The following is a 25,016-nucleotide window of genomic DNA, read 5'->3' on the forward strand; positions in this document are numbered from 1 at the left end:
TGGGAGGAGGTGGTGGTGGGGGGAGGAGGAGGTTGTGGTGGGAGGAGGTGGTGGTGGGGGGAGGAGGAGGTGGTGGGGGGAGGAGGTGGTGGGAGGAGGTGGTGGTGGGGGGAGGAGGAGGAGGTGGTACCCGGGCGATAGGAGCGACTCTCTTCGCGAGATGACGATGAATCGATGGCGTGATAAACAATCCGGCTTTATTATAACAACGATCGAGTGAACGAGAGTTTGAACGCCGCAGGGCGGAATGATCCGAAACGCTGTTTAAGAGGTTTTTTTTTCATCGCGAGTTCTCGCGCCGCTGTTCTGACATTGCAGTTTTTTTCAGTTTCATTTATATTAGGTATAGCCCTGTGAGCCATTCGGCTCTTGAATCGGGTGCAACGGCAACAAACAAAAACATGAAACAAAAACATGAACACGAAAACATCTTAAAGTGACTATGTGACTGTGCAAACAGAAAATCCAGGAAAAGACAGCAAAATATTGCAAAAAAAGCACCGTACACCAACGCTGTGTGCAAAAATCGCAGTGGGGTGCAAGTCAAGCAACAACAACCACAAGACAACTTAAATTAAAGCCATCAGTCTAACTCCGTACTACAACAAACAAACATGGCCAAACCAAAAAAATCGTTTTCGAAATCACCAAAATAAAGCCATTAAAGCAATGTAACAGTGATCATAGGAACTGTGACCGAATTTTCCAAATAAACGACATAAACAACATGTACCACCAAACCCTGCGGCGATATTAATAAGAACGTTTACGCACCGCGGGATTGTTCCAACGCAAAAGGGTTGAGTTAGAACGGCACTGTGTAGCGATCTAACTCTGTCGAGTAAGAACACAGCGACGGATTAAAATTGGAAATAAATGATAACGCCTCGAGTGAGAGAGATCAATGCAATAACCCTCTTCAGTTAAGAGAACACTGGAACGTACACTCAGTTCTAAAACACGAGTGGTATAACGGTGGAGTTGTTCAAACACGCTCAAGGGTTAGAACAAAGTCGAATCTCACCCTCTCCAGCGAAAACATCAGGACACGAATTCTAACACCAGAGTTCTAATACTAGTGTTACAACATTGGAATTGTTCTAACCCCAGTGAGTTAGAACACTGGGTTCAAACATTCGGAGTGAGTTAGAACGTCACAGTCTAACAATCTAACCGTCTACAGTTAAAATACCTGAACACTCATTCTAACACTCAAGTTCTAACATAATATTTATATCACCATTCCATATTGTTCATAAGCTCTGAAAACTAACATGGAGAGATGCGTGTTTGGAATTACTCGAGATTAAGAGAACAAACACGTTAGAAACATCATATTGACAGTTAAGACGTTAAGTGAACTCAGGGTTATGTGACATTGCTAAAATATACTTTTGTCAAGACTCACAACACTGGCAGCCAAAGGAGGAAACGCATGATTATTCCACTGCTGGATGAAGACCTCCAAAATCCGTCGTTATCGAACTCGCTCCTGCGATGTAACGGTATGCAAAGCTCCTGCACGCGAGCTGGCTTAGTCGCTCCATCTCCATCTGATGCCATGGCTCCATATTTCATTGCTTCGTCAAAATGTTAAATCACTCTAGCAGTACTGTAATGACACTATAACAGCATTATAGCTATACCAGCATTAAAACGCAGCTATAGGATAACCACATTATCATGATGCAATCACACAACTACTCGTAAAACCTACATTTTGTATTCTATTTATATTAACGCATGAATATGTATATACATATGAAGTGACATACGCCGTCACGACTATGTTGGCTCGATATGGGTGCTGTAGGCTGGTGTCACGGGGGTCGTGTCAGGTCGTGACACTGCGTGAACCCAACAGGACACGTGACCCGATAAAGGGGGGCTAGGGGCCCCAGGGGGGAGCTTGGGGGTCACATGGTTGGGGACCCGGACCTTCTCGAAGGATCGAGACGGGGGGCGTGGCCTGGGGCGGAGCCGGCCACGCCGCAGCGGTTATAAGCGGGACGTGAACAGAGAGTGGGGCTGTTCAACCCCGGGATGAAGACGCCATCAACGGTCTTGGAAGTCTCTGACCTTCGTCCATGACCAGGCAGCCCGTCACCTGCCCTGGTCACGCTGTGTAGTATTCCCCGAGTGTTCGTGAGATTAGGAACGGTGGTCACCACCCCGTGTTTAATGTTCGAGTTGGTTGTTATGCGTTAATAAATAGTGTTGCCTCCAAGTTGAGTGTGCGCCTCAATCTAACCCATTACACATATATAAAACACATGACAGTATTAATACTGTGTCATTATAATGCAGCACAACCGTAATACTGTAGAACATTATGACCACAATATTGCTCCTAACTTCTAATGCACCCGAACCACACTACCATATGTTTTTGTGGCAACTGCTGATGTGGTGGTGCTGATGATACTGATGATACTAGTAACAGTAAGCCTAAAATTGACAACGATTTAGAAAACCACTGACACATGAGTCCAGGGTTTGAGACTGCTGTCTGCAATGTTTTCTATGCCTCATGCTAAGTGTGAATTTTGTATGGCTGAAGACAATGTAAAAGATTCTGCTGTCATCTGGACTCTATAAGCCAAATCTGATGTTAAGTATACAATAAAGCATAATATAAACAGAACTGTCTCACCAAAGGCAAACTGTACCAAAGAAACCATACTCAAATCTCAGTACCTCTTTGCAGTACGCATTATGGCTTCTCTAGAATTCCTTCCCCAACTAGACGTTGCAATTGTGTCTCACTAACTTCCATTAAAGCATTTTCCACTCATCTATGAGAAAACATTCGAGTTCATGAAAACAATGTGCATCGTACTGCTTTCCAAATCATACACTGCTGTCTTGCTCGTGTCTTTGCTTTAGGGCACAAGCATTTATGTTGTTGTGGGCAACTAGCCTAGTACACGTTGCCAAGTAAAAAAAAATGCTCGGTTACTCTATGGCACTTTGATAAAAGGCACCGTTATGGAATTTGACGCAGTTTATTCTTTGCCAATGTTTCCAGTCCGTACACAAATTTTGTTCAACTTGTGGTGTCTTGTGAGAAAATGCAACAGTGAATTTCACCGTGGAGACCTGCTGTTGCTCAAAGGCTCGTGTGTGTCTATTCATGAGCGAGACAAGCACTGCCTGATAGCCGTGCACGCACAATAGTGGGCACATCTGAGAGCAGTAGCGATTAATTACCAACTGCGGTTCACTTGCAACGAGGGGACTGCGGTCATGAACCTGCTATTTATACAAAATTCCCCACGTAAAAGTAAACCTTAAAAAAAAACAGTATCTCACGGTCATTTTAAAGCAGTAATATGGCGTGAATACACCTTGTGGATAATCGTCCGTTGCACGTTTTATTGGCCACTGGCAAGTGTTGTCCATGATGTGTAGATAAAACAGGAGGTTTTTTTTTAGGGATTCCATCCATGTGCAGAAAGCTTCAACGCATTATTTTTGTTCTTGTCTACAAATAGGAGACGATCAATTCTTGACACCCTCAGTGGACTCAACAGGACAAACTCAGAATGTTGCTCTGACATACTCCCCCTGATGTCATAGAGAGCACTTTCACGACAACTACCATATACGACTGGGTTCCCATTACCATGTCATTGTTTTAGCACGTCGTCAGAATATGGAAAGGGGTCATGAGTGATAGAAGCAAAAGCATGACTTACGTGTGTATGCTTCTTTCGTTCACTATTCTATTATAACACCTAAATTGCACCATCTGGACTCTTACAACAAAAAAACATAAAATCCAACAGTTCATACATTTGGGGACCAAATGATAGATGATACTTCTATTGCAAATGAGTTTCTACACGACCAGGTACAATGGCTCACTTGGTTAGGTGACATATATTCTTGTAAGACCATCGTAAAAAGAAACATCATATATGAAATAGTGCATTCATAATGGCCTGTGTTCTTGTAGCCTGGCCAAAGTTGCTATTATTTTTCGATAATATTTGATGACACCCAATATGATGTCACCTTTGGCAGCGGTAATATAATGTCATTCTGACCCCACCTGATTAGAACTGCACAAGCTGTAGCCAGACAGTTATAAAAAACTGCACCCTGCAGCCTCGACAGTGACCGCAATGAGCTCTGCATCTCATGATGGTGATGCGATAATGTGATAAACCAAAGGGGATAAAGGAATGACGATGATGCTGGCAATAAAGTATCTTTCCAACATGCAGTCTTGTTATTGGCTGAGGGACGCGAAGACATTTTACTCGAGTTTATGTTTTCATTATTTTACAGGTATTGTGCAGCTGGTAATAATATGCTGTACGGATATTGTCACCTCACTTTTGAGAATTCACCTGGGGCGGTGGAAATATTTAATATTTTAATTAATATTCATGCACTGTGAACCATATTTTAATTGAGTCCAAGTAAAATAATGACTCAGTTCATGATGGTGATGATAGAAATTCCAACAAACAATTTCTCGAATGAACAGTGAATTAGGTAGAAATAATGAGAATGTATTACGGCAAGGGCAAAACCGACTATTAGGGTAATGACGAATAATATCTTGACGTACGCATTTCAATGTCGCTCAATTAGAGTAACCAATATATACTGTATAAAAACCCACAGTTTACAAGTGTTCTGTGGTTTTGCTCGCGATGCCATGCCCATGTGTCATGTAAGACCACGGAATAATTTGGACTGCACTCTCAGGTTAAAGAAGGTAATGGGTTGAGGGGTGCACAAGCCCCAAAGGAAGACAGAGGGCTTCTAGTAAATTCATGGTGGTGTCGTTATTGGTAAGAGTAGTAATGGCTACTTCTGCTGGGCACGTTGGTAATCCAGTGCTGGTGGGAATGTGGTTTTGCAAGTGGAGTTGTCTGTCATCGTAGTAGTAGTGGCGGTGATGGCGGATATGGTGGCGGTATTGTTGAAGGTGGTGGTTGATATAAAGGATTTGTTGATGATGGCAGTGGTGTTGGTACTGTAGCTGTAGGCACAAGTGACATGGTTTCTATTAAGAAAGAAGTTTGGTAGGTATTTAGTGGTGTGGTGGTGGTGGCTGTCACACTTCATGCTTGCATGGTGTGTGTGTGTGGGAGCTGAATGGGTTATGGCTGCACCGCAGCATGCATGTGGGGTTATGACCCGCTCATTTTCAAAGGTCACCTTCTCTATAAATCCTATTGTTAGCACATTTAAGCAGCAAGAGAACAGCAGCGGAGTGGGATTATATATATCCAGACGTTTCCATTTGTGGGTGGACGGACTCATTGTATAAAAGTGAATGTAGTGTTAAATGTGTGTGTGTCTATGGAGGAGCGGTAGTGTAACGGTCAGTGCGCTGTGCTACGAACCACCTACCGGAGTTTGATTCCCACTCACGGCCAACACCATTGACAATTATCTGAAGCAGTCCTGGTACTCATCGTCTATTCGGCTACAACTGAGTGCCTGGTGTAGTGTGCAAACATCGCCACTCGGGAGACAAAGGCAGTCGGGCATGGTGTTGGCCACCTTCTCCCTTGTGTGCCATGCTCGCTGACAGCACTTGCCCTAAAAAGTATGTTAAGGCTATAGGGGAATGTTTGCCTCTGTATGTTTTTGAAATCTAAAATCCCCGAGGATGAGCATAAATAAAGCCATTTACCCAGCGGTGTAAAATGACCGTGAACCTCTCCACAACTAAAGCATTCTGCTGTGTAAAATCTATAACATGATTATTGCACGGAATACGCCAAGGTGAGAAACTTGAAGGCATGCAAAGGAGGCACATTTTCAATCGTGGTTTTTAAATGCGGTTTGTAAAATTACAGTGCAAAGTATGACTGAAATTAAACAATATTGTGTGTGCGTGTGTATATATACGGTATGTAGTGGGGAGCGGTAGTGTAGTAGTTAGCGCGCCGCGCTATGAACCTGGCGACTCGGGGTTCGATTCCCGCTCACGGCCAACACCGGTGACGATTATTTGAACCGGTCCTGGGCCTCCCCTAGGTGGACTCAGCCTCAAATGAGTACTTGGTGTGTGTGTGTAAACATCGCCACTGGGGAGACAAAGGCGTCCGGGCGTGGTGCTGGCCACCCACCCTCTTGTGTGTCGTGCTGGACTTCATAGGTGCTCGCTAACAGCACTTGCCCCAGCAGTCTGTTAAGGCTACACGGGGGATCTTCACCTTTTTTTTTATACGGCATGTCCCTTTTGCACGGAGGGATGGAAAACTTGAGTACACAATATTAACTTACAGCCCTTTGTTAATCCACTGCCGGATCAAGGATTCCTCACACCATATCGACCACGGTGGTTGCTTGACCGCACCTTGATCAGTGTGGGTTGTTGACTGTGAGGGCACAGGACCAGTTTCAGACATCGCTTCCTCAGGTCGCCAGGTTTAGTGCGTCACTGCTCCACCCCTTGAGTATATAGCACAATTAATTAATGTTATCGCGTTTGAACTTATTGGCTCGTCACAATCGCGTTTGGAGATAGAGGCTGCTTCATTTTAGACCGAGTTCACCTAGAGGGAGCCCTGAGTTGCAGTGCCAAGCGTTGCCTCTTTCAAAACGCAGCTATTATTGCACTCGTTCACACAGGGAAGCCTCACTGAGTGTCGTGTCCCTTTTTTCGCGGGAGATGAATGCCAGTTGAGTAAGTTGTGAACATTTTTTCTAATTTGCCAAAATTTTGACCAGTTGGCCTTCGACATTACAAAACACGTAGGCTTCTCACCGGCAAAACACATATTGGAACAGTTTTGGATACCACTTAATTGTCAGCAAAATTAAAGGTGGCAATGTAATTTCAACGATTGACTCACAACTGGAAAGTTGATGGTCAAAATCCTAGTTGGGGGTCAACTCTGTCCATCTTACTTCGAGGGTCAATAAAGTGAGTACCACTCTGTGGCAAATCAACATTGTTTTTCCTTTAGAAGAATAATAATGTTCCCGTCATAAGAATGTGGAATTACCACCGTTGGCTCAGGGTCACTTATATCACTGACACGCTGATGAAAATAATTGTGCATGATTATACAGTATTTGTTTTGACTGGATCGTGGCATATGGCGGTGGATTAACTCTCGTTCATAACCACGTGGAATGCAATCCACTTCACATGGCGATGATAACCTGTGCACGCAAAGCCAGGAGAGAAAATGAATTAGCTGTACAGTCAACTTCACCCACGTTTACGCCTAATCCTTGCACATTACATGACGTTCCTCAAGCAAGGTGGATATAATCACGAATGCGAATGGGGCTGGGAAGAAATGGCACCTCTGTGAGACACTCACCTGTAAGGCAAGTTGGTGTTATTGAGAGACAGTACGGCGAGGATGTTAGAGACCGGGTATTTACGCGGAAGGGTAGGCATGCAATCACATATTTAGGTCTCCTCTGGGCACTTTGGTTTGCTAACGCAGGCAATGAACAAAATACTCAACAACAGTATTGACCAGTGAGGCTTTTCTGTGCTTTATTTAAAAGTTGTGAACAAGCTTTGAGAAAACTTGACATTTAAAGACACCCGCGGGACGCTTAAAATATGGTACCACATCCCTTTCAGCATTGCCACATCTGTCCTCTTTATTGCATTGCTGTGCGTTTGTTTAGAATAACATTCAATGCCATGACCTTTATTTGGGGCGCCGCGGTGGCGAGATGTTAACTCCCTCGCCTGGTAGGCAAGAGGTCGTGGCTGCGATACTGACCCTGAAACCCGCATATTTGGAGTTTGCATGTTTTCCCCGTGGTTGCGTGAACATTTCTGAGGGTCCCTCCACATTTATAACCAACATGCGTTTAGAGTATTTGGCTGCTATACATTTCCACATGATAAGCCACTATCATTTGTGGCCAGGATGCTTCTTAAAAAGAGCTTTTAGCTTAGTGGGCCTTACTTGGTACAAACGTTTTTTTTTACATTCTCCACAATCGTTGACCATCACTCACACGTGTAAGGATTAATGGTAAATTCATAAACATACGCAAACGTGTTTTGTGTTACATATATATGCGCTTGACTTGAACGTATTAAGTGCAACCCATTGAGAGGAGTACCTTCTGATCTGCATTGTTTCCTTTGAATCCAGCTGTCATTGGACGTCACCGGCATCAAGGGCCACTTCTACAACAAAAAAGGATCGGGTCAAGATGCTGTTGCAAATCCCTGCAGCGAATTCAAGTCCTCCCACGTGCATTGTCGTCATCATCATCATCACGTTCTATGGGCAGATAGCCCTGTAGGTGTCCACTTTCCTCTGTCTTGTGCCAATGTGCTCAAGCAGTGCCACATCCAACTGGCACCAATCGATTGTTTTTGTCGTTGTCAAGCCATTCTCTGTTAGGTCTTCCTCTCTTTCCGGTTGCTTCCGTTTTTCTTGAAGAACACACGTTTTATTCTCCTGTTGTCCATCCTAAATATGTGTCCAAATAGCGCCAATTCATTGTTGCGCAAGTCCAACTTGCTTCGTGTCGGAAACATTGCTGCCATCAACCAAATCTGGCGACGGCTGGAAAAGTGTTTCCGATGCTGCTCTCGAAGCAGACCGGCTCAAGGGAGCGAAGGTTCTGCTGAATCACACGAGGCACAACATGCAACTCCAGGCTAATGCTACGTAATTCATTGTGCACCGTACGCAACAGTGAGTGCGTAACTGTACGCGTGTACGTCAGAGGCGGGCCGTCAGGGCCAGAAAGGCCTTCTCTGCTGGCCTAGAGATTGTCAGAATCAGAAATTATATTTTTTAAAATTTAATATATATATTTTCATTAATGCTTCATATACGTTGAACTTCTTCCCCACCGTACGTAGCCAACCGCGCTAATCGGAGGTGCGTATGTGCTCTATGCATACATCTGTAAATGTGTGTATCGGCACAATGTATTGTGCTGTATTTAATGTTATAGCCATACACTTGCTGATATATCAACATTTATTTTGTTGTTAAAGTCTGCTTAGGGAACTCAAACCAGGTTCGGAAACTAACTGCTGCGGACGGGTAGGAATTGAACCTAGGGCCTCGGATTGCATTCATCCTCACAAAACTCGCCACCCACCCCTAGCCACGCACACCCTCATTAGATTCACCACTTTCAAAATCACAGTCACCAACAAACCACTTTCACCACCTATGCTCAATACACTCATCACCTGTGACCAACACTCACCCTAAACACCCACCCTCACGACTCGCACTCACCACCCACGCTCCCCAAACAAAGATAAAGATCCCCCCCCGTATAACCTGAAGAGACCGTTGGGGCAAGTGCGGTTAGCGAGCACCTATGAAGGCCAGCACGAGAGGGTGGGTGACCAGCACCACGCCCGGCCGCCTTTATCTCCCTAGTGGAGATGTTTACACACCACACCGGCTACTCATTTGAGGCTGAGTTGACCTAGGGCAGGCCCAGGACCGGTTCAGATAATCGTCACTGGTGTTGAACCGTGAGCGGGAATCGAACCTGGGTCGCCAGGTTCGTAGTGCAACGCGCTAACCGCTGCACCACCGCTCCCAAGTTCACCACCCGCCCTCATCACCCACGCTCACCACTCATCGCCACTCACGCGCCTGTATGCGTATGTGATGCAGTGCGTTACCTATGGCGTCGTACATTGTGTTGATTACACTGTGTAACAAATTTTTTTTGTTCCTGGTTAGTAAGTGTTATATTCTAATCGCTTATACCTCAAAAGTACAGAAAATGGCTTTTATTCCCCACAAGTTTTGCTTTTGTGACCAGGACACAAAAGCTAAGTTAATCCACTCCATTAATAACACTGTGTAACAAATGTTTTTATTTTTTGTTCCTGGGTAGTAAGTGTTATTTCCTAATCGCTTATCCCTCAAAAGTACAGAAAATTACTATTATTCCCCAAAAGTTTTGCTTTTGTGACCGGGACAGTGATATTTTGAAATGTACCTATTTTCAATGAGAAAACGTGCGCATTTGTGTAATTCCTTCACGTAAATGCCTGGCCACAAAAGCAAAGTTTGTGGTGAATAATAGTCATTTTCTATACTTTTGAGGCATAAGCAATGAGAAAATAACACTTAGTACCCAGGAACAAAAATCGTGTTACATAGTGTTCTATATTACTTACGGATATTGGCGTCATACGGATCTGCCCGATACAGCAATGCTATGAATAGCCAGGCTGCTCTCTATTGTAATGTTAAGGTCAGTGCACATACAACAAAATAGATACTTCTACATATCCTCCCTTGTTCGCGACATTTGCCGGCCCGTATCATCGCGTTTAATGAGGGGTTCTCGTCGATTTGTCATTGCGCGTGCATCGCGGCAGCTGTGTCTGGCTTGGGCAGCGATCGTGAGCCATGTGTGGATATTCCACATTCACATGGCGGGGACAAGTCTATCCGAGGTACAACCACGATGGACTCCCAAGCATGAAGTGGTGCTCTCCCTCGCCTGTCTCGGTGATTATTTTACCGACTCCCCCCCCCCTCCAACGAAATGACGACGACGACGATGATGATGAAGACGTCGTCCCGAGCCAGGGATGTGAACCCACGTGCCCACAATTGTGAGCAAAAGGATCATACCCCGCGCTCAAATAGAATGCAGTCTATAGCCAGAGGTGGCCTCTCTAAAAGTCTATAGAGTGGCCACCTCTGGCTCGATAGTCGATTTAGGTGACCGGTCTAAAGTGCGTAGAGTGGTTACCTCTTGCTCTTAGATCTGTAGAGGCGATCAGTCTATAATGCATGAGTAGTCACCTGTATATGTAGTGGGCATCTCTTGCGCGGCTATAGTATCTTTAGTTTACCATTCTATAAAGCACAGAGTGGCCGCTTCGTGCGTTACAATGTCTATGTATGTGCGCGGTCCAAAATGCACAGACAACAAGCGTTCATCTCTTACTCTACAGTCAATGGAGGTGACCCACTCCGTAATGCATAGCAGCGATCACCTCCGGCTGCTATGCCCCTCCCGGTGCCATTGTACACCGCGGGCGGGCGGGCGGGTGCCTCTGCGCTCCCCCTCCGCTCTCTCTCTCTCTGTCGGCGCACAGAGAGAGTGCGAGCGAGCCAGCCGAGAGAGAGACCCGCGGCGTCTTAAATTACAACCGGGGCCCCGGACCCAGCACAGGGCGCCACACCCCCCCACACCCCCCCCCACCCCAACGTGCTCCCAGTGCGGGGGGCTGCACCCATACATATGCAGGGGCCGCGGCACTTTGTTCGCAATAAATTGCGCGCTGTCTGCGTGACGGACTGAAATCGCGGAGACGGCGGCGAGTTCGCCTCTTGTCTCTCCTCTGTCTTCTCTGTCCGTTCTCTCTTGCTGGCTATAGCTAACTCTCGGATTCTCCACCCTTGCCCCCCCCCGTCTCTCTTCGGCTTCCTTCTCTCCGCGAGCAGAAGTTTCGTGGCGCGCCACCGCCGTCTTCGGTCGCCGCCGTGGTTATTGCGCACTAACTAGCGGCCAACGCGTGCGCTAAAGCGCAGCGCCCGTGCGCCAGTTCTCGTCCTCCTCTCCCTCCCCTTGCGTCTCAGTTAACCCGCGGGCCACCCGTTAGCACGAAGAGGAACGACATCTCGGTCACCATGAGACAACGCCTGAGCTCAGTGCGCCCTCGGCAAGTCATCAACACCGCCGCCGCCGCCGCGTCCTCATCATCACCCTGCTCCCCCAATTCTTCGACGCGCGCGTCCACGGCTCGGTCGCTACTCGCGATGGCGCTGGTGGCCGCGTGCGGTCCCTGGTCGTGCCTCGCTCTGGGCGGTGGCGGCGCGGGCCCCGTGGTTCGCTGCGAGCCGTGCGACGACCGGGCCCTGTCGCAGTGCGAGCTGCCCACGGGCTGCGAGCTGGTGCGGGAACCCGGCTGCGGTTGCTGCCTGACGTGCGCGCTGCGAGAGGGCTCGCAGTGCGGGATCTACACGGAGCGGTGCGGCTTCGGCCTCAAGTGTCTGCCCCAGGCGGGCGAGGAGCGGCAGCTGCAGGCGATGCTCGAGGGTCGTGGCGTCTGCCGCCACTACGAAGGTGGGCCCCGCGGGGATGGGGAGCGCGAGGCGAAGTTCAGGAGGGGACACTTCGAGTGATTTCCCCGGGGCGACTTGTTAGCGCATTTCTAAACAAGTAACCGGGATGTGGGTTTCATCACGGGGTGGGTTTGGAGATAAAAGTAACTTGGGGTTCCGTGGGGGATAGGTGTGCCGGTGGCCAGTGTGTTGAGTTGGGTGAGTTTTTGCGCATCTGCGTGTGTCTGTGCGTGTGTGCGATGTGTGTGCACGAGTGTGTGAGTGAGCGAGTGCCACGTTCGGCGCGAGCAGAATCGCGTGAACGCGAGCGAATGGTAACCGGGAGTGGTTGATTGAGGTAGTGCGCCCGTGAACACCGCATGTGTGTGTACGCACGTGTGTGTGTGTGCACCACGTGTGTGTGTTCGCACGTGTGTGTGTGCACCACGTGTGTGTGTGTGTGCACCACGTGTGTGTGTGTTCGTGTGTGTGTGTGCACCACGTGTGTTCCCGTGGAAGCGGACACGCGTTGTGCGCGCATGGCCTGCGCAAGAGTGTGCGCGCGTGTATGTGAGCGCTAGTCCGTGTGCGTGTGTGCAGTCGGGAGCGGTGGTGTAGCGGTTAGCACGCTGAGCTACGAACCCGGCTACCCGAGTTCGATTCCCGCTCACGGCCAGCACCGGTGACGATTATCTGAACCGGTCCTGGCCCTCCCCTAGGTCGACTAAGCCTCAAATGAGTACCTGGTGCGGTGTGTAAACATTGCCAATAGGGAGACAAAGGCGGTCTGGCGTGGTGCTGGCCACCCACGTGCGGCGTATCGACCTTTATAGGTGCTCGCTAACAGCACTTGCCCTAAACAGTCCCTTAAGGCTATACGGGGGATCTTTGTGTGTGCACACGCAGGTTAACGTGTGCAGTGTTTAAAGACGTTCAGCTTCCGCGCAATGGTTTTTTTTGTTTGTGAAATTCGAACCTCGAATTTCACCGCGAGCATCGTCCGCAAAAAATCCGCACGAACATCCGAGAAGTCGTTCGTCGCTCCCACACGCAAACCTCTGACACACGAAGTTCTTAAGTTCGAGCCGAATGCCCGGTCCGGTCATTACCGCGTGGTGCGACAGGTCTCGTCCAAAGGCACCACCACGGTGCACCTCTGGTTTTGGAAGAGGGGCGTTACGGGGGGTGGGGTGATGGGTACGGGAGAGCCACACGGCTGCGAAGGCGGACCGGTTCGCGTTTGGGGGTTTGGTGACGGGTGGAGTGTCGGACACGATGGCGAGGCGTGGGAGATCCCACGAAGCCATGCCATGGGGGGGTGGGGTGGGGAACGTTCCGTCACGTGTGCAGGCAGCCAGCCCAGGGCGTCAGATTATAACCACACTGCTTTTACCTCGGGGGTCTTGAGCCGAGCTTAGGCACATCGTATGCGGGCACAGTGATGCGCGCGGCGGAATTAAATGACCTCGCGGCGCCACGGACGGGCATTTAGCCCATCCGCACGACGCCAAATAGACCCAGGGGGGTGGAGGAGGAGACGCGCGCGCGTGGTGTCTCCTTGCGTCTCTCGCAATAGGAGAGGTCACGGCGAGCCGGAGAGGTCACGGCGAGGAGGGCACACGCGACGCAGCCAGAACGGAGAATCGGCAGCGCAACGAAAATGCCCCAACTCTACACGACAAACTCAATAATTCAGCCATTGCCATGTAGCGTACAGAACCCGGAGGCTTGTCAACTAGAGAGCCTTACGTTGCCTTGCTCATTCATCCTCGTGTGAGCAGCACTCGCCCATGGTTTGCGGCCAGCACTGATCCGTTACCGTCATTTATTTATAAACAGACTCCACCGGCAAATTGTTGTCCATCGTGAGCGACGAGTGAGTTCACGCTCCCACCGACAAAACGTGCATTCCCCCTCGCGCCAATCGCTCCCCTTTATCGCCAGGCGCCCACCCAATAAAATTTTCAAAAAAACCCCAACGCGAATTGAATTCGCGGGGCCAATTAATGTCGCCACGCTCGTTGACGGCCCGGTGCCCGCGTGGCGGCTGAGCGGGGGGGGGGGTGGTGGTCTTACGGCTCCTTGGGTCTCGTCGGCTGCCACCTAGCGGACAGCGCGAGGCGGTGTCTCTCGCGCGAGGCGGCCACGAAATCCGACGACGTTGGAGCCGTGATTCTCCACTTGCAAGGCCCCCCCCCAGCCGCCCCCCCCCCCGTGGGCCCCCTTTTGTGTGGCCTTTAGTGTGCCCCCCCCCCCGACAATACACAAATGTGAAAACTCCCTCCCCATCATCGTGCTGTTGAACCCCAATGGATTCAAATGTGTGGACGGTCCTCACACCGATGTCTTATCAGCAGATTAATAAAGAACACTGTGTTGGTGGGTGTGGGAGTTCGGATTTTGACTCTGGTAGGAGGGAGGGGGTTAGAATTCCAGGTGGGCAGTATTTAAATGACAGCATCCCCTCGCTATTTGCGAGGGGATACGCTCCAGAGATGCTCGCGAATAAAACATTTGCGAAAACCCTGTCTTTGGAACGAATTGCCTGAAATAATTACGTAAATAAGTCGTGAAATACATGCGCGTGTATCGTACGTGCGTGAAGGCAACGTCTGCAGGTGCGTCCGAAGCTTTGAGAAGTTCTCTCTATCTCTCTCATCTCTGTATCTAGTCACTTTATCTCTCATAACATTCTCCCTCATCGCTTTATCTCGTCACTCTCTCTCTCTCGCGCGATGCAGTCGTGTAGAGTTCCAGATGCGATTCGCGGATAGCAAGTTCGTGAATAACGACGGAATACTGTAACAGCGTTCATTTGCACAGGAACGCTTCAATGAATTTTGAGACCCACTTTCAAATAGGGGCCTGCTAAGTGAAGGCATTTGGCTGAGTCCTTGCTTCGTGGGAGGGATGGATATCCAGTGAAACACCCATGCAACCAAACAGTCAAGTTTAGCTCAAATAGATCAGAAACATACTTGCTGTATCGTATACAACCCTGCCTACAGATCGCTGGATTACAGGCGAGCGTACCTGCCATGTCTGGCCAGATATAACCATTAGCCAAGCCACCCACCAGCTCACATGCTCCAGCCGTTACAGCTCCATAATTATCTAAGGTTGGTAACCATACAACCCCCAATATAACCTTTGAAATGTGAAATAAGTAATTTTAGATCTAATTGGCGATTGTGGGATTAAAGGCCATCGGCAAGTTACGAGGTGTAGACTTTGAGACACTCTGTCCACGTGACTGGCAATGCACACATCCATTCTAAATCTCCAAAAAATATATTAAAAAAACAATATGTAAATGTATTTTTTAAATACAAAGTATGCACAGAAATGGTCCTTAGTCAATGTAAACGGCTCTCCAACTATACTGGCCCACACATATTTGTTGACAAAACGTTGTACCCAGCGTGAGCAATGAATCATTGCATTTAGTCTCCAGCTAATGTCTCGTTTAGCCAATAACTCGTGAAGATGTGTAGACCTGTTAGGGAGAGTTGTAAAGACTTCGTTTTGAAGAGAGTATCTTGATTGTTTTCCTCAATATGCATCATTGCCTTAATCATCTTACACCACTCTTATCTCACAATACTGAGCTCTCTTATGAAAAAAAAACTGATTTCTCGATGAATTTCCACCTACTCGAAACTGACAATGAAGTTGATGACGATGCAGTGCGCTTCTGCGGCCGTTTGGAACGCTCTGCCTTCCGATATGAGGAAGCCACTGGAGCTATGCACTTTTAAATAATCTAGATTGAACACTCATATCTTTAGAACCGTTTTTTGTGTTTATTTTGTTGTCCTTCCACCCCGCACCTCCGATTAGCACGGTGATTGGCCGACAGATTGACCTTCCTGGAAGTTGCGAGAAGTCCACCCTGCAGCACTATCCACTGGCACGCATTGTCCCTTTCTCCAATTGCTCTCCTCCACTCGTCCACCGTGTCCAATCCCCCGTGGTGTCTCCCCTCCCCCCATTGTCCTCACCCCCCGCCCCCCCGCAGAGGTGGACCCTCGCGAGGAGTCGAGCTTCGGGGACTCGACCCCGACCGAGGGGCCCGAGGTCGGCCCGCCGGCGCGCTCGCGCCACGTCGCCAACTCCAACAAGAGGAAGAAGGAGCGCTCGCGCCTGGTGGGCGACAACACGGTGGTCAGCGCACACGCGCAGGACAACAAACACGAGGGCGAGACCGTGAGTGCCCGCACAGCCGTCGGCCCGTGTCACACATGGGGCAGCCGCGCACGCACGACGAGTCTGGGGACTCTCTGACCCAGTGGTTCTGAAACCTTCGCTGTGGCCTTGCGCCCCACTTGGGTTCTCAATCGGTTAAAACAAAGCAACGTGTCGTGTTAATGAATACGTCGGGTTTGATGACACAAGGTAAGTTTTACTTACGTGCCCGTGCTTAATTTACGTTTCGATGATTTACCTTCGAACAAAAACGTGGCCGTGTCTCACACCCCCAGGAAGGGCATCTTGCACCCCCAGGGGGTGCACGCCAAGTTAACAACCACTACTCTAACCTAAGGGGTCCCTGCAGGCTACGTTGGGATCTTTGTCCGCTTGCATAAAATTCGGGGTTCTTTTAACTCGTGTGTCGGGTTATTTTTTTGCGGTCGTGCGGGCCGTGCGGCTTTTCCCCAATCGCTTTTTCCGGCTGTACGGCTGACGCATACATGTTCGGCGCTGATGTCTTGAGTTTCGCTCCGCGTGCTGGGAACCTCTTCTGGGGGAACTGGGGGAACTCACTTCCCGGCAAGTGGAGCTCAAACGTCGGGCATCCGTGCCGATACGAACAACCGTTGCGGTCACAACCTGTGGCGGACATGGGCCGGACACGACCCGTAACGTCGTGGTGGGAGTGAAAATGTGAATGGGAAATGGAAAGTGTCGTGGGCCGCCATCCCTTGCGCTCAGGCTCAGTTGGTGCTGTCTACATTTAGGTGGCGGGGGGGAGGGGGGTGGGTCGAGAGTTCCCCCCCAGCAATTCCTTCCCATTTCCAGCTCTGGGTACAAACCTGAACACACGCGCCCGAGAGCTAAATCGGTGTTTGTCTTCGCGGGGGAGGAAACCGGAGAAAACCCCGTGCCTACAACAGCCGCCAAGCTCCAGTGGTTCACCTCGTCCGAGTGCTGACTCGGCTCAAGCTGGAGGAGATTCTGAGTTGCAGTGAGGCTGGGCACGTTAAGTGGCGATGTGGTCAGAGGCACGGGGCGCAATTGTCAAAAGACAGAGAATAAAAAAGACGAAGATACCCCATGCAGCATTAACAGACTGTTGGTTCAAGTGCTGTTAGCGAGCACCTATGAAGGCCGTAACGGCACACGAGGGGGTGGGTGGTCAACACCACGCACCAGGTACTCACATTAGGCCGAGTCGACCTAGGGGAGGCCCAGGACCGCTTCAGACAATCGTCACCGGTGTTGGCCGTGAGCGGGAATCGAACTCGCGTCCCCGGGATTCGTTGCGCTAACCGCTGCACCACCGCTCCCTCAATTGACACACAACACACAGCACAACACTCGCACGCGCCCCTGCGACTGAGTTGCAAAGAGCTGAGTGGCGTGGCTGCGATGGGAGCTGCTGCGTCACAATGCTTTGCCTCCTGGCGTAGGTGCATGGAATTAATTGACGAGCAGCGGTGACGATCACTCCGCTGCCCTTTCTGTGTCCCTCCCGAGGTTTGATTCTGCCCAACGTGTGGCGCTTGCCACAACCCCCCACCCATTCGCGTCCGCTGCTCCAGCATCACCGAGATCCGCTCGTTGTTATAGCCCGTTCACCTCGGCCACAATAGGCGACAATAGCTGTGGTAGACAGGTGAAGGCAACGCCGAAGCAATGCCATTCACAGCGGACACTTTAACGTCCGCTTCTAAATGATCACTCCTTTTTTAAAGTGTATTTTTGTTGTTGTACATAATTCAAAGGCTCTGCAATGGTGATTCCGCTGCAAGCAGCAGCTGGCGTCCAACAACATTCTCTTGGCTAGAGCCTGCACCAGCAGCTCATCGATAAAACGGGTTTCAAATGAAAGTGAGCGATGCTGTGATGAGCGCATATGTCCTGCTCGTGTGTGTGTGTGCTTTTTTTCTGCGGACTCTTCGGTTTGTTTCATCGTGACTTTGAGAGCGAGCGCTCAGAACACACACGCACACCACACACGCACACCACACACGCACACCACACACGCACACCACACACACACCACACACACGCCACACACACATACACTCCACACACACTACACACACCACACACACCACACAGACACAACACACACAACACAACACACACCTCACACACACTACACACACACAACACCCCACACACACACACCACACACACTACACACACCACACACCACACACACACCACACACACACCACACACACACCACACACAACACACACATCACACACACACCACACACACGCCACACACACACCACACACACGCCACACACACATACACTCCACACACACTACACACACCACACACACCACACACACCACACAGACACAACACACACAACACAACACACACCTCACACACACTACACACACTACACACACACAACACCCCACACACACACACCACACACACTACACACACCACACACCACACACACACCACACACACACCACACACACACCACACACACACCACACACATCACACACACACCACACACACGCCACACACACACACCACACACACTACATGCACCACACACGCCACACACACATACACACCACGTGGATACACACCACACACGCATCACACACACGCACTCACCAGACACACGCGGACGCGTGAGGCTCTGGCGCCCTCTGGTGGCGCAGCTGCGGTATCGCAGCCTCTGCATATAAATTCATGGCCACCACCACTACCACTACTACCACCACCACTACCACCACCACTATCACGTGTCCCAAACTCTCATCATTCGGTCATTACAAGCGTTCCTTATCCTGTGCTGATTTCAAAAGCACCTCGAAATTAGCACGGTTTGCGACGTACGGTGCGAAAGAGGTTCAACACACACACATACAAAAGCGACGATCCCATCGATCAAGGGAACGTGAATGAGCGTCGCTTTTAACACCGCTCCCCCTTGTGTCGCCGTCGCAGGGTCCGTGCAAGCGAAGCGTGGAGCTGGCCATAAAATACCTCAAGGAGAGCACCAACCTCGTGCCCAAGGCCATCTACATCCCCAACTGCGACCGCCGCGGATACTACAAGAAAAAGCAGGTGAGCTGCGTCCCAGCAAAAACTCAGCAAGCTGACGAGCAAACATAACCTGATGTGGTGGGGTTACCAGTCGCGTGAGAAGGTCAAAATGAGACTTTATTTTTTAGACTGGAAGAATCCGACGAGCTATGAAGCTCTTTGTCATAGCTGTCCAGTGGAGGGTTGGTATCAGTGGCTGTCTGATTGATTAGGTGGTTAGGATCAGTAATAGGGCCGGTGCTTGTCGCCGGTTGGCTGGTTGGTGATAGTTGTGGTTAGGGCTCGCGGCGCTCCAACCCTACACTGCTTTTCCCTCTTCCCAATTGCATTGTTTATTTCCACTTTGTTGTTTCTGCTGGTAAAGGGCACTGCACTGCAGGGGCCTTTTGAGACATAACACATCGAAGGAGCACTTCGTCCGTTGAAACTTGATGCATTGCCTTTGCCATTAAAATTAGATGATTGCGTAGTCACAATGGATTGTTCGTTAAGGATGTAGTAAAAGTTGTTCAGGAAGTACAGGGATTGTACATGGCCCTGTGTATATTTGCAACAGAACGTTTCAATGTTGAGAATTGCGGTGGGAATGATTTGGGAGTGAGATTGGAACCAAAAAAGTCACGCTGATTTAATCGTTACACATAACCGAAAGCCGCTTATTTATATACTGCAGTACACAGATATCGTTAATTCACCAGATAAGTACCCATTGAGATACAGATCTCCTTTGTACAGGGAGGCGTGGGAATTGATGTTAATTTATGGATAGCGGTGTCAAAAAAACGAGTGTGACCCTTTGCTCACTATAACCACATCAGCCACCCCTCCCCAACTTTCAGAACGGGTTGACACTGCTAGGCAGGCAGGCCCTCCCCACTGTAAGGCCGGTCTCCACAAGTCTCATCCCGAGCACAGCACTCACCACGTCTCAGTGCAAACCGCAATCTTTTGCACGAGCCAACAAACAGCTCCGGCCAACACAAACCCCAAATCGGATGTTGAGGGGTGGGGAAAAAAAAAGCTATTTTTCCATGAAATCCAAGTTGTGGCTAAATCTCCAGCCATCGATCGTGCCAAGGATGTTTAACGCGTCGAGGATTTCAGCGATCCGCGCTGTCGATTGCGGTGGATCTCGACTCAAACCCTCTGCTTCCTTCTAACCACCCTCATCTCTTTGCCTCCTTCCCCGCTTCCCCGTGCCTCCTCCCTGGGCAGTGCAACCCGTCCAAGGGCCGCAAGCGTGGCCTCTGCTGGTGCGTGGACAAGTACGGGGCCCGGGTGCCCGGCTCCGAGCACATGGGCGGCGGAGCTCGCTGTCAGTCCCTCATGGAGCGCGACTGAAGCACCGCACCGGGGGAGGGACTCGGGGGTGGGGGGGGGGGAGAAAGCTGTGGGAAGAGCGTGTGGGGAGAGGGAGAAAAAGGAAGAACTGGGATGGAGGAGGAGGGGCCCCCCTGATGGGGAGCTTCCCTAAGAATTGCCATCTTTACCCCCACACCCACCCACCGCTGTCCCTCTCCATCGCCCCCCCCCCCTACTCCTAACTCCCCGCCGTGGCTTCTGAGAGAGGCGTGAGCTGCTGCAGAGCAATCTCGGCGAGACGGGCCTACGGGGTTCTCACCCCCACCGGGGTCGAGCCTTAACCATTCCATAATGGAAGACGAGCGATGTGTGGCGAAAATTTCGCTCCAGAAGCGGAGCCCTTCACTTGAAAGGAGGAAGAGGGGGCGGCAGGGGAAGGAAAGAAGGGGGTTTGGTGGGGGGAGCGTTTGCACGGGAGGCAAGAGAGAGAGAGGTTTGGAGAGGGGAAGAGCGTTGTGGGGTCGTGGGAGCTGGCGGGGGTGGGACAGGGTCAGTTGAAGCAGGGGAAATGGACCCTTTTTGACGATGACGATTTTTGACTGAGAGCGGCGCACAAGCAGCGAATCCCTGCCAGGTCCGGGCGGGATGTTGGCACCGCGACACGGACTACGAGGCCTAAGGGAGCACCCCACTCTTTGTCTTTGAGAACACACTTCACACCACCACCAGATGTTACTTAGGTATTTATTAAGATCTATAAATTAAAGTATAATCTTAGCAAGCTATTTAATATAGTAGGTTCCTAATCGTAACACACGTCATTATACTGACTTAAACGTTCTTGAACAGTTAACCACGCGTCGCGTATTTGTGTTTTGTCGTTAACTTTTGGACCAATTAGCGCTAACGATGGCACATCGTCTGGCCGCGCGAGCCAGCCTCTTACCATAGCTCTTACCGTGTACTATCCTCTAGTTACCGCACGCTTAACAATTATACGTGGTTGTATATCGATACCTAGAAAACGCATATATAATATTAATAATGCTATTGATAAGAATAATGTTAATACCATCAGAGTCCATGGTAAGACTGTTATCTTACAGTGTGATTGTTGTTGAATAAAACAAACAAGCAAGTGGGGTCGTGTCAAAGTTGTACTTTTCACTTTCGTGTTTAATTGACCATGGTGAAGTCTGCGGGTTGCGGAAAAAGTCTGCAGACTTTTTTTTGATACGGCCGCAAAAAATGCAAAAATATTGAATTCCGCCCACCCCCCCCCCCTCCCATTAAGAGAAAAGGCTGCCCCCCATTATACAGTTCATCATTATTCTACGAGGACTGCATTGTGGTTACTAAACTGGCAAGGGACAAATTATCCAGAGACTAGGGATGCAACGATTCACTCCTTCGCGATTCAACGAATTGTCAACGATGCAGGGTCGCAATTCAAGAATCGTTTCTTCCTTTAAAAATATTTTTTTTCTGTGAACGGAGCGGCCTCTAGTATCTGGAGGGGTCATGTGAACCCATCACATACAACTCGTATTAATCGAGGAACACCGCATTCTTACACGCGCGATTTGATGCATGTATTGCAAGCTTAGGAATTAATACGAATCCACGTTTTGACGCTACACCCTTGCTCGTTACAAGCGGAAGCAAAAACTACTTCAATCAGCATCTCAAATGTGGGTGACCCTCTGCATGCTTACCTCGTCTTTTCAATTACCAATGGCTTTGTGTGACCTAAGTTACCATAAAATACCGAGATCACGCGGGGGCTTTCACACATTTGCACCGAGTGGCTTTTCCGATGCTCACACTCGTGCACAGGAGCTGAGGTGAAGCCACGATCCATGGCGAAGGGGTCATCAGTCCTGTGTGGTGGTGGTGGTGGTGACGTGTTTCTCCCGCGCGAGCTGGTCCGAGTAGTTGTGACCTTGCACCGTGTGTGTCGTGCGCTTCATTTCCCCGTCGTGAATGTTCTAGTCCAGGGGTTCTCGTTTTTGGCCATGTCCGGGTGAAAGACCCAGAAAATATTTATTCCGCTCACCGGCACACCCACATCCAGTATATACCCCCCGCTATTGCTGTGATTTCTAGTCACAGGCCTACTCCGGTCTACCAACGAGGCAAACATTAATCGAGAAATGAATCCCCGATGATATCACGTGCTGTTATTCTATGGTTTAGAGCAGGGCAGTCCACAAATGGCAGTCCTTACGATCCACCACGGTTTTATCTTTCAAATGCAAATTATCATTGCAGGCTGCACACACCTGGTGATCGGTAAACATGCAAAAGGGTGCCGATTCGAATGAAGATTGTACTTACCAATCAACGACGTAATTTATACTCTAAGAACATTGGCAAGCGCAGAACGGCATCCCGCGAGTGGCTCACCGAACCATCGCGTCTGTGCGTAGCCCTCGCTAAGGCGGTTGAGCTCCAAAAAACGAAATGGTGCATTGCTCAGGCGAGGACAGCAATGCATCTTGGACGTAGCTGTGCGTTAAGGTGGCCGCTTGCACGGCTGCTGCGCTGGGGCAAGCGGTGAGATTCACGCCGCTGCCGACAACAATCGCGGACGTACTCCTGCGACGTCGCTGCGCAACCTTCCTAATACATGCAATGACCCCCCCCCCTCCACCGCACGAACGCAGCACCCGAATTCAGGAGGTGGGCGGGAGGGGGGGAGACGCACACGCTCACGGGAAGAAGGGATGGCGCCGTGGCCCTGGAGATCAGCGTGCAAAGTTGTCGTCGACAGCAAGTTAGGTCTCGCCAATTCAGCGGATGCCAAGGACCCCGCTGGTGTGTGTGTGGGTGTCGTGCGTGTTAGGTAGCGGGGGGTGGCTAAGAGGCCGCGAGATAATCATTATTTTATTACAATTTTTTATTTGACCAGGTAAGGCCCACTGAGCTACTAAATAGCTCTTTTTCAGAAGCGACCTGGCCACAAGTGATAGCTCAAGGAAGTGGCTTATCACGTGGAAATGTATAACAGCTAAATAGTTTATAGCGAGTCCCAGGTGGGGAGACAGTGGTGCCCGCTCGGGTTTTTATTTATCTCACGTTGCCATGCGCAATGCAGCTGCGATTGCACCTCAATGGGATTCAGGAGCCAAGAACCAGGAATATTTGGGGTTCTGTGCTGGCGATGCACTCTGAAGAATTTGAAGGGTAAGGAGTGGCGATGGTTAGTTTTAGGTCAGGAGTGGGGATTTTACGAGGAATGTTTAGGATGTGGTGCAGGAGATGAGGCTGTACGATTGTAATCTGCATCGCTGGGACGATCCTGAATGAGATGGGATTGTGGTGATTTCTGATTCCCGGGGAGGGGCTTGTTTAAGGATTGTTTGGTATTGTGTGTTGAGAAGGCAGAGTGAGTGAATATGATTTCATGGGTTATTAGGAGAGGATTTGGAGTTCAATATTTGTTCGTATAGGAAGTGAAGGTAGGAGACTTTGCTGGAAGAATATGCAGTCAAGTTATATGTGCGGTAAGTGGAGAAAAATAAAGCAAGAAGCCAAACATACAAAGACCGCTTATGTTATAGATACCTCCTCCCTAGGCCACGTGTTTTGGGCTGTCCGACACGAATCGCAAGCTTCGTTAACATTTAAACAGAATTGAAAATCACGGGCATTCTAATGGCATCGCTTATGCAACATCAGGGCTGTGATGACACCAACGCGTGCTATGTCAGCATGCCCGATGGTGATCACGGTTCTATTTCCTCATCATCAGAGAGCTTCAGACAGCTCAAGAAGTGGCACAGCACAGCCTAGCCACGTACTTCTGTGATAAGAGCTTTTTTTTATTATTAGGTTTGTGTTCTACCGCATCTTCCTTTTTTCTTTTCTTCTTCCGTGAGTGTTTGGGGTTAAGGAGCGGAGCTTATGGGATTATGCGGGAGGGGGCCGGGTTGGCGGGGGTTTGGTTTTTGCGGCGGCGCCGCCGGCCGGGTCGTCGCGCCCGGCTCGCGTCGGCGTCAGGAAGCGCTGGCAGTCCGGGTCGCCGCGCAGCACCGGCGAGCCCGTCACTTGCCGGCCCGTGTAGGGGTCCACACACCAGCACTCGCCGCGCCGCCCGTCCAGCGACGGCTTGCACTGGCGGGCAGAGAAACAACGGGGCGTGTCGGTCAAGACGGCGGGAGGTCGTAGGTCAGGGATCGAGGTCGGCCTCCTGCTCGACACGACACTCGGCACTCAAACTAGATTGGGTGAAGTTTTTAAAGTGGACGGATTGGACGGTCGGATAGATAAGAGGGACAAACAAGAAGTATGGACGGATGGGCATCGAGCTTGACGGAGGGATTAATGGAAGGAAAAGACGGGCGGAAACACCTAGAGAAAGATAGAAAACCAAAGATGCAAAACGGAGACACAGACGGTTTGATGGGCGAAAGATGGGCAGACACACAGTAAGACAAACAGGCACTTTATATATAAAAATGTGTATTATTAT

At 49.9% G+C, this 25,016-nt stretch overlaps 2 protein-coding genes across 2 annotated transcripts in view; one reads left to right on the plus strand and one right to left on the minus strand.

Moving 5' to 3' along the window:
- Window positions 1–11,024: 11,024 nt before the first annotated feature.
- LOC144939630 (insulin-like growth factor-binding protein 5) lies at window positions 11,025–20,997 on the plus strand. Its single transcript, XM_078866713.1, has 4 exons — window positions 11,025–12,015; window positions 16,012–16,199; window positions 19,142–19,261; window positions 20,456–20,997. The coding sequence occupies exons 1-4, from the start codon at window positions 11,580–11,582 to the stop codon at window positions 20,579–20,581; spliced, it is 870 nt and encodes a 289-aa protein (XP_078722839.1). The 5' UTR covers window positions 11,025–11,579; the 3' UTR covers window positions 20,582–20,997.
- Window positions 20,998–21,583: 586 nt separating this feature from the next.
- LOC144939614 (insulin-like growth factor-binding protein 2) overlaps window positions 21,584–25,016 on the minus strand; it is a 28,187-nt gene continuing 24,754 nt past the window's right edge. The window contains exon 4 of the mRNA XM_078866712.1: window positions 21,584–24,658. Coding sequence (XP_078722838.1) covers window positions 24,455–24,658 — 204 coding nt within the window. The 3' untranslated portion in view covers window positions 21,584–24,454. The remainder of the gene's footprint in view (window positions 24,659–25,016) is intronic.

This window comes from Lampetra fluviatilis, chromosome 2, assembly GCF_964198595.1.
Source record: "Lampetra fluviatilis chromosome 2, kcLamFluv1.1, whole genome shotgun sequence".
Classification (NCBI taxonomy): Eukaryota; Metazoa; Chordata; class Hyperoartia; order Petromyzontiformes; family Petromyzontidae; genus Lampetra; species Lampetra fluviatilis.

What these genes read in the sequence shown, in the direction of transcription:
- LOC144939630 (XM_078866713.1), top strand. Translation starts at nt 11,580, where the DNA reads ATGAGACAACGCCTGAGCTCAGTGCGCCCTCGGCAAGTCATCAACACC. An exon ending in CGTCTGCCGCCACTACGAAG is followed by an intron (nt 12,016 to 16,011) that starts GTGGGCCCCGCG and finishes GCCCCCCCGCAG; the next exon opens with AGGTGGACCCTCGCGAGGAG. An exon ending in GATACTACAAGAAAAAGCAG is followed by an intron (nt 19,262 to 20,455) that starts GTGAGCTGCGTC and finishes CTCCCTGGGCAG; the next exon opens with TGCAACCCGTCCAAGGGCCG.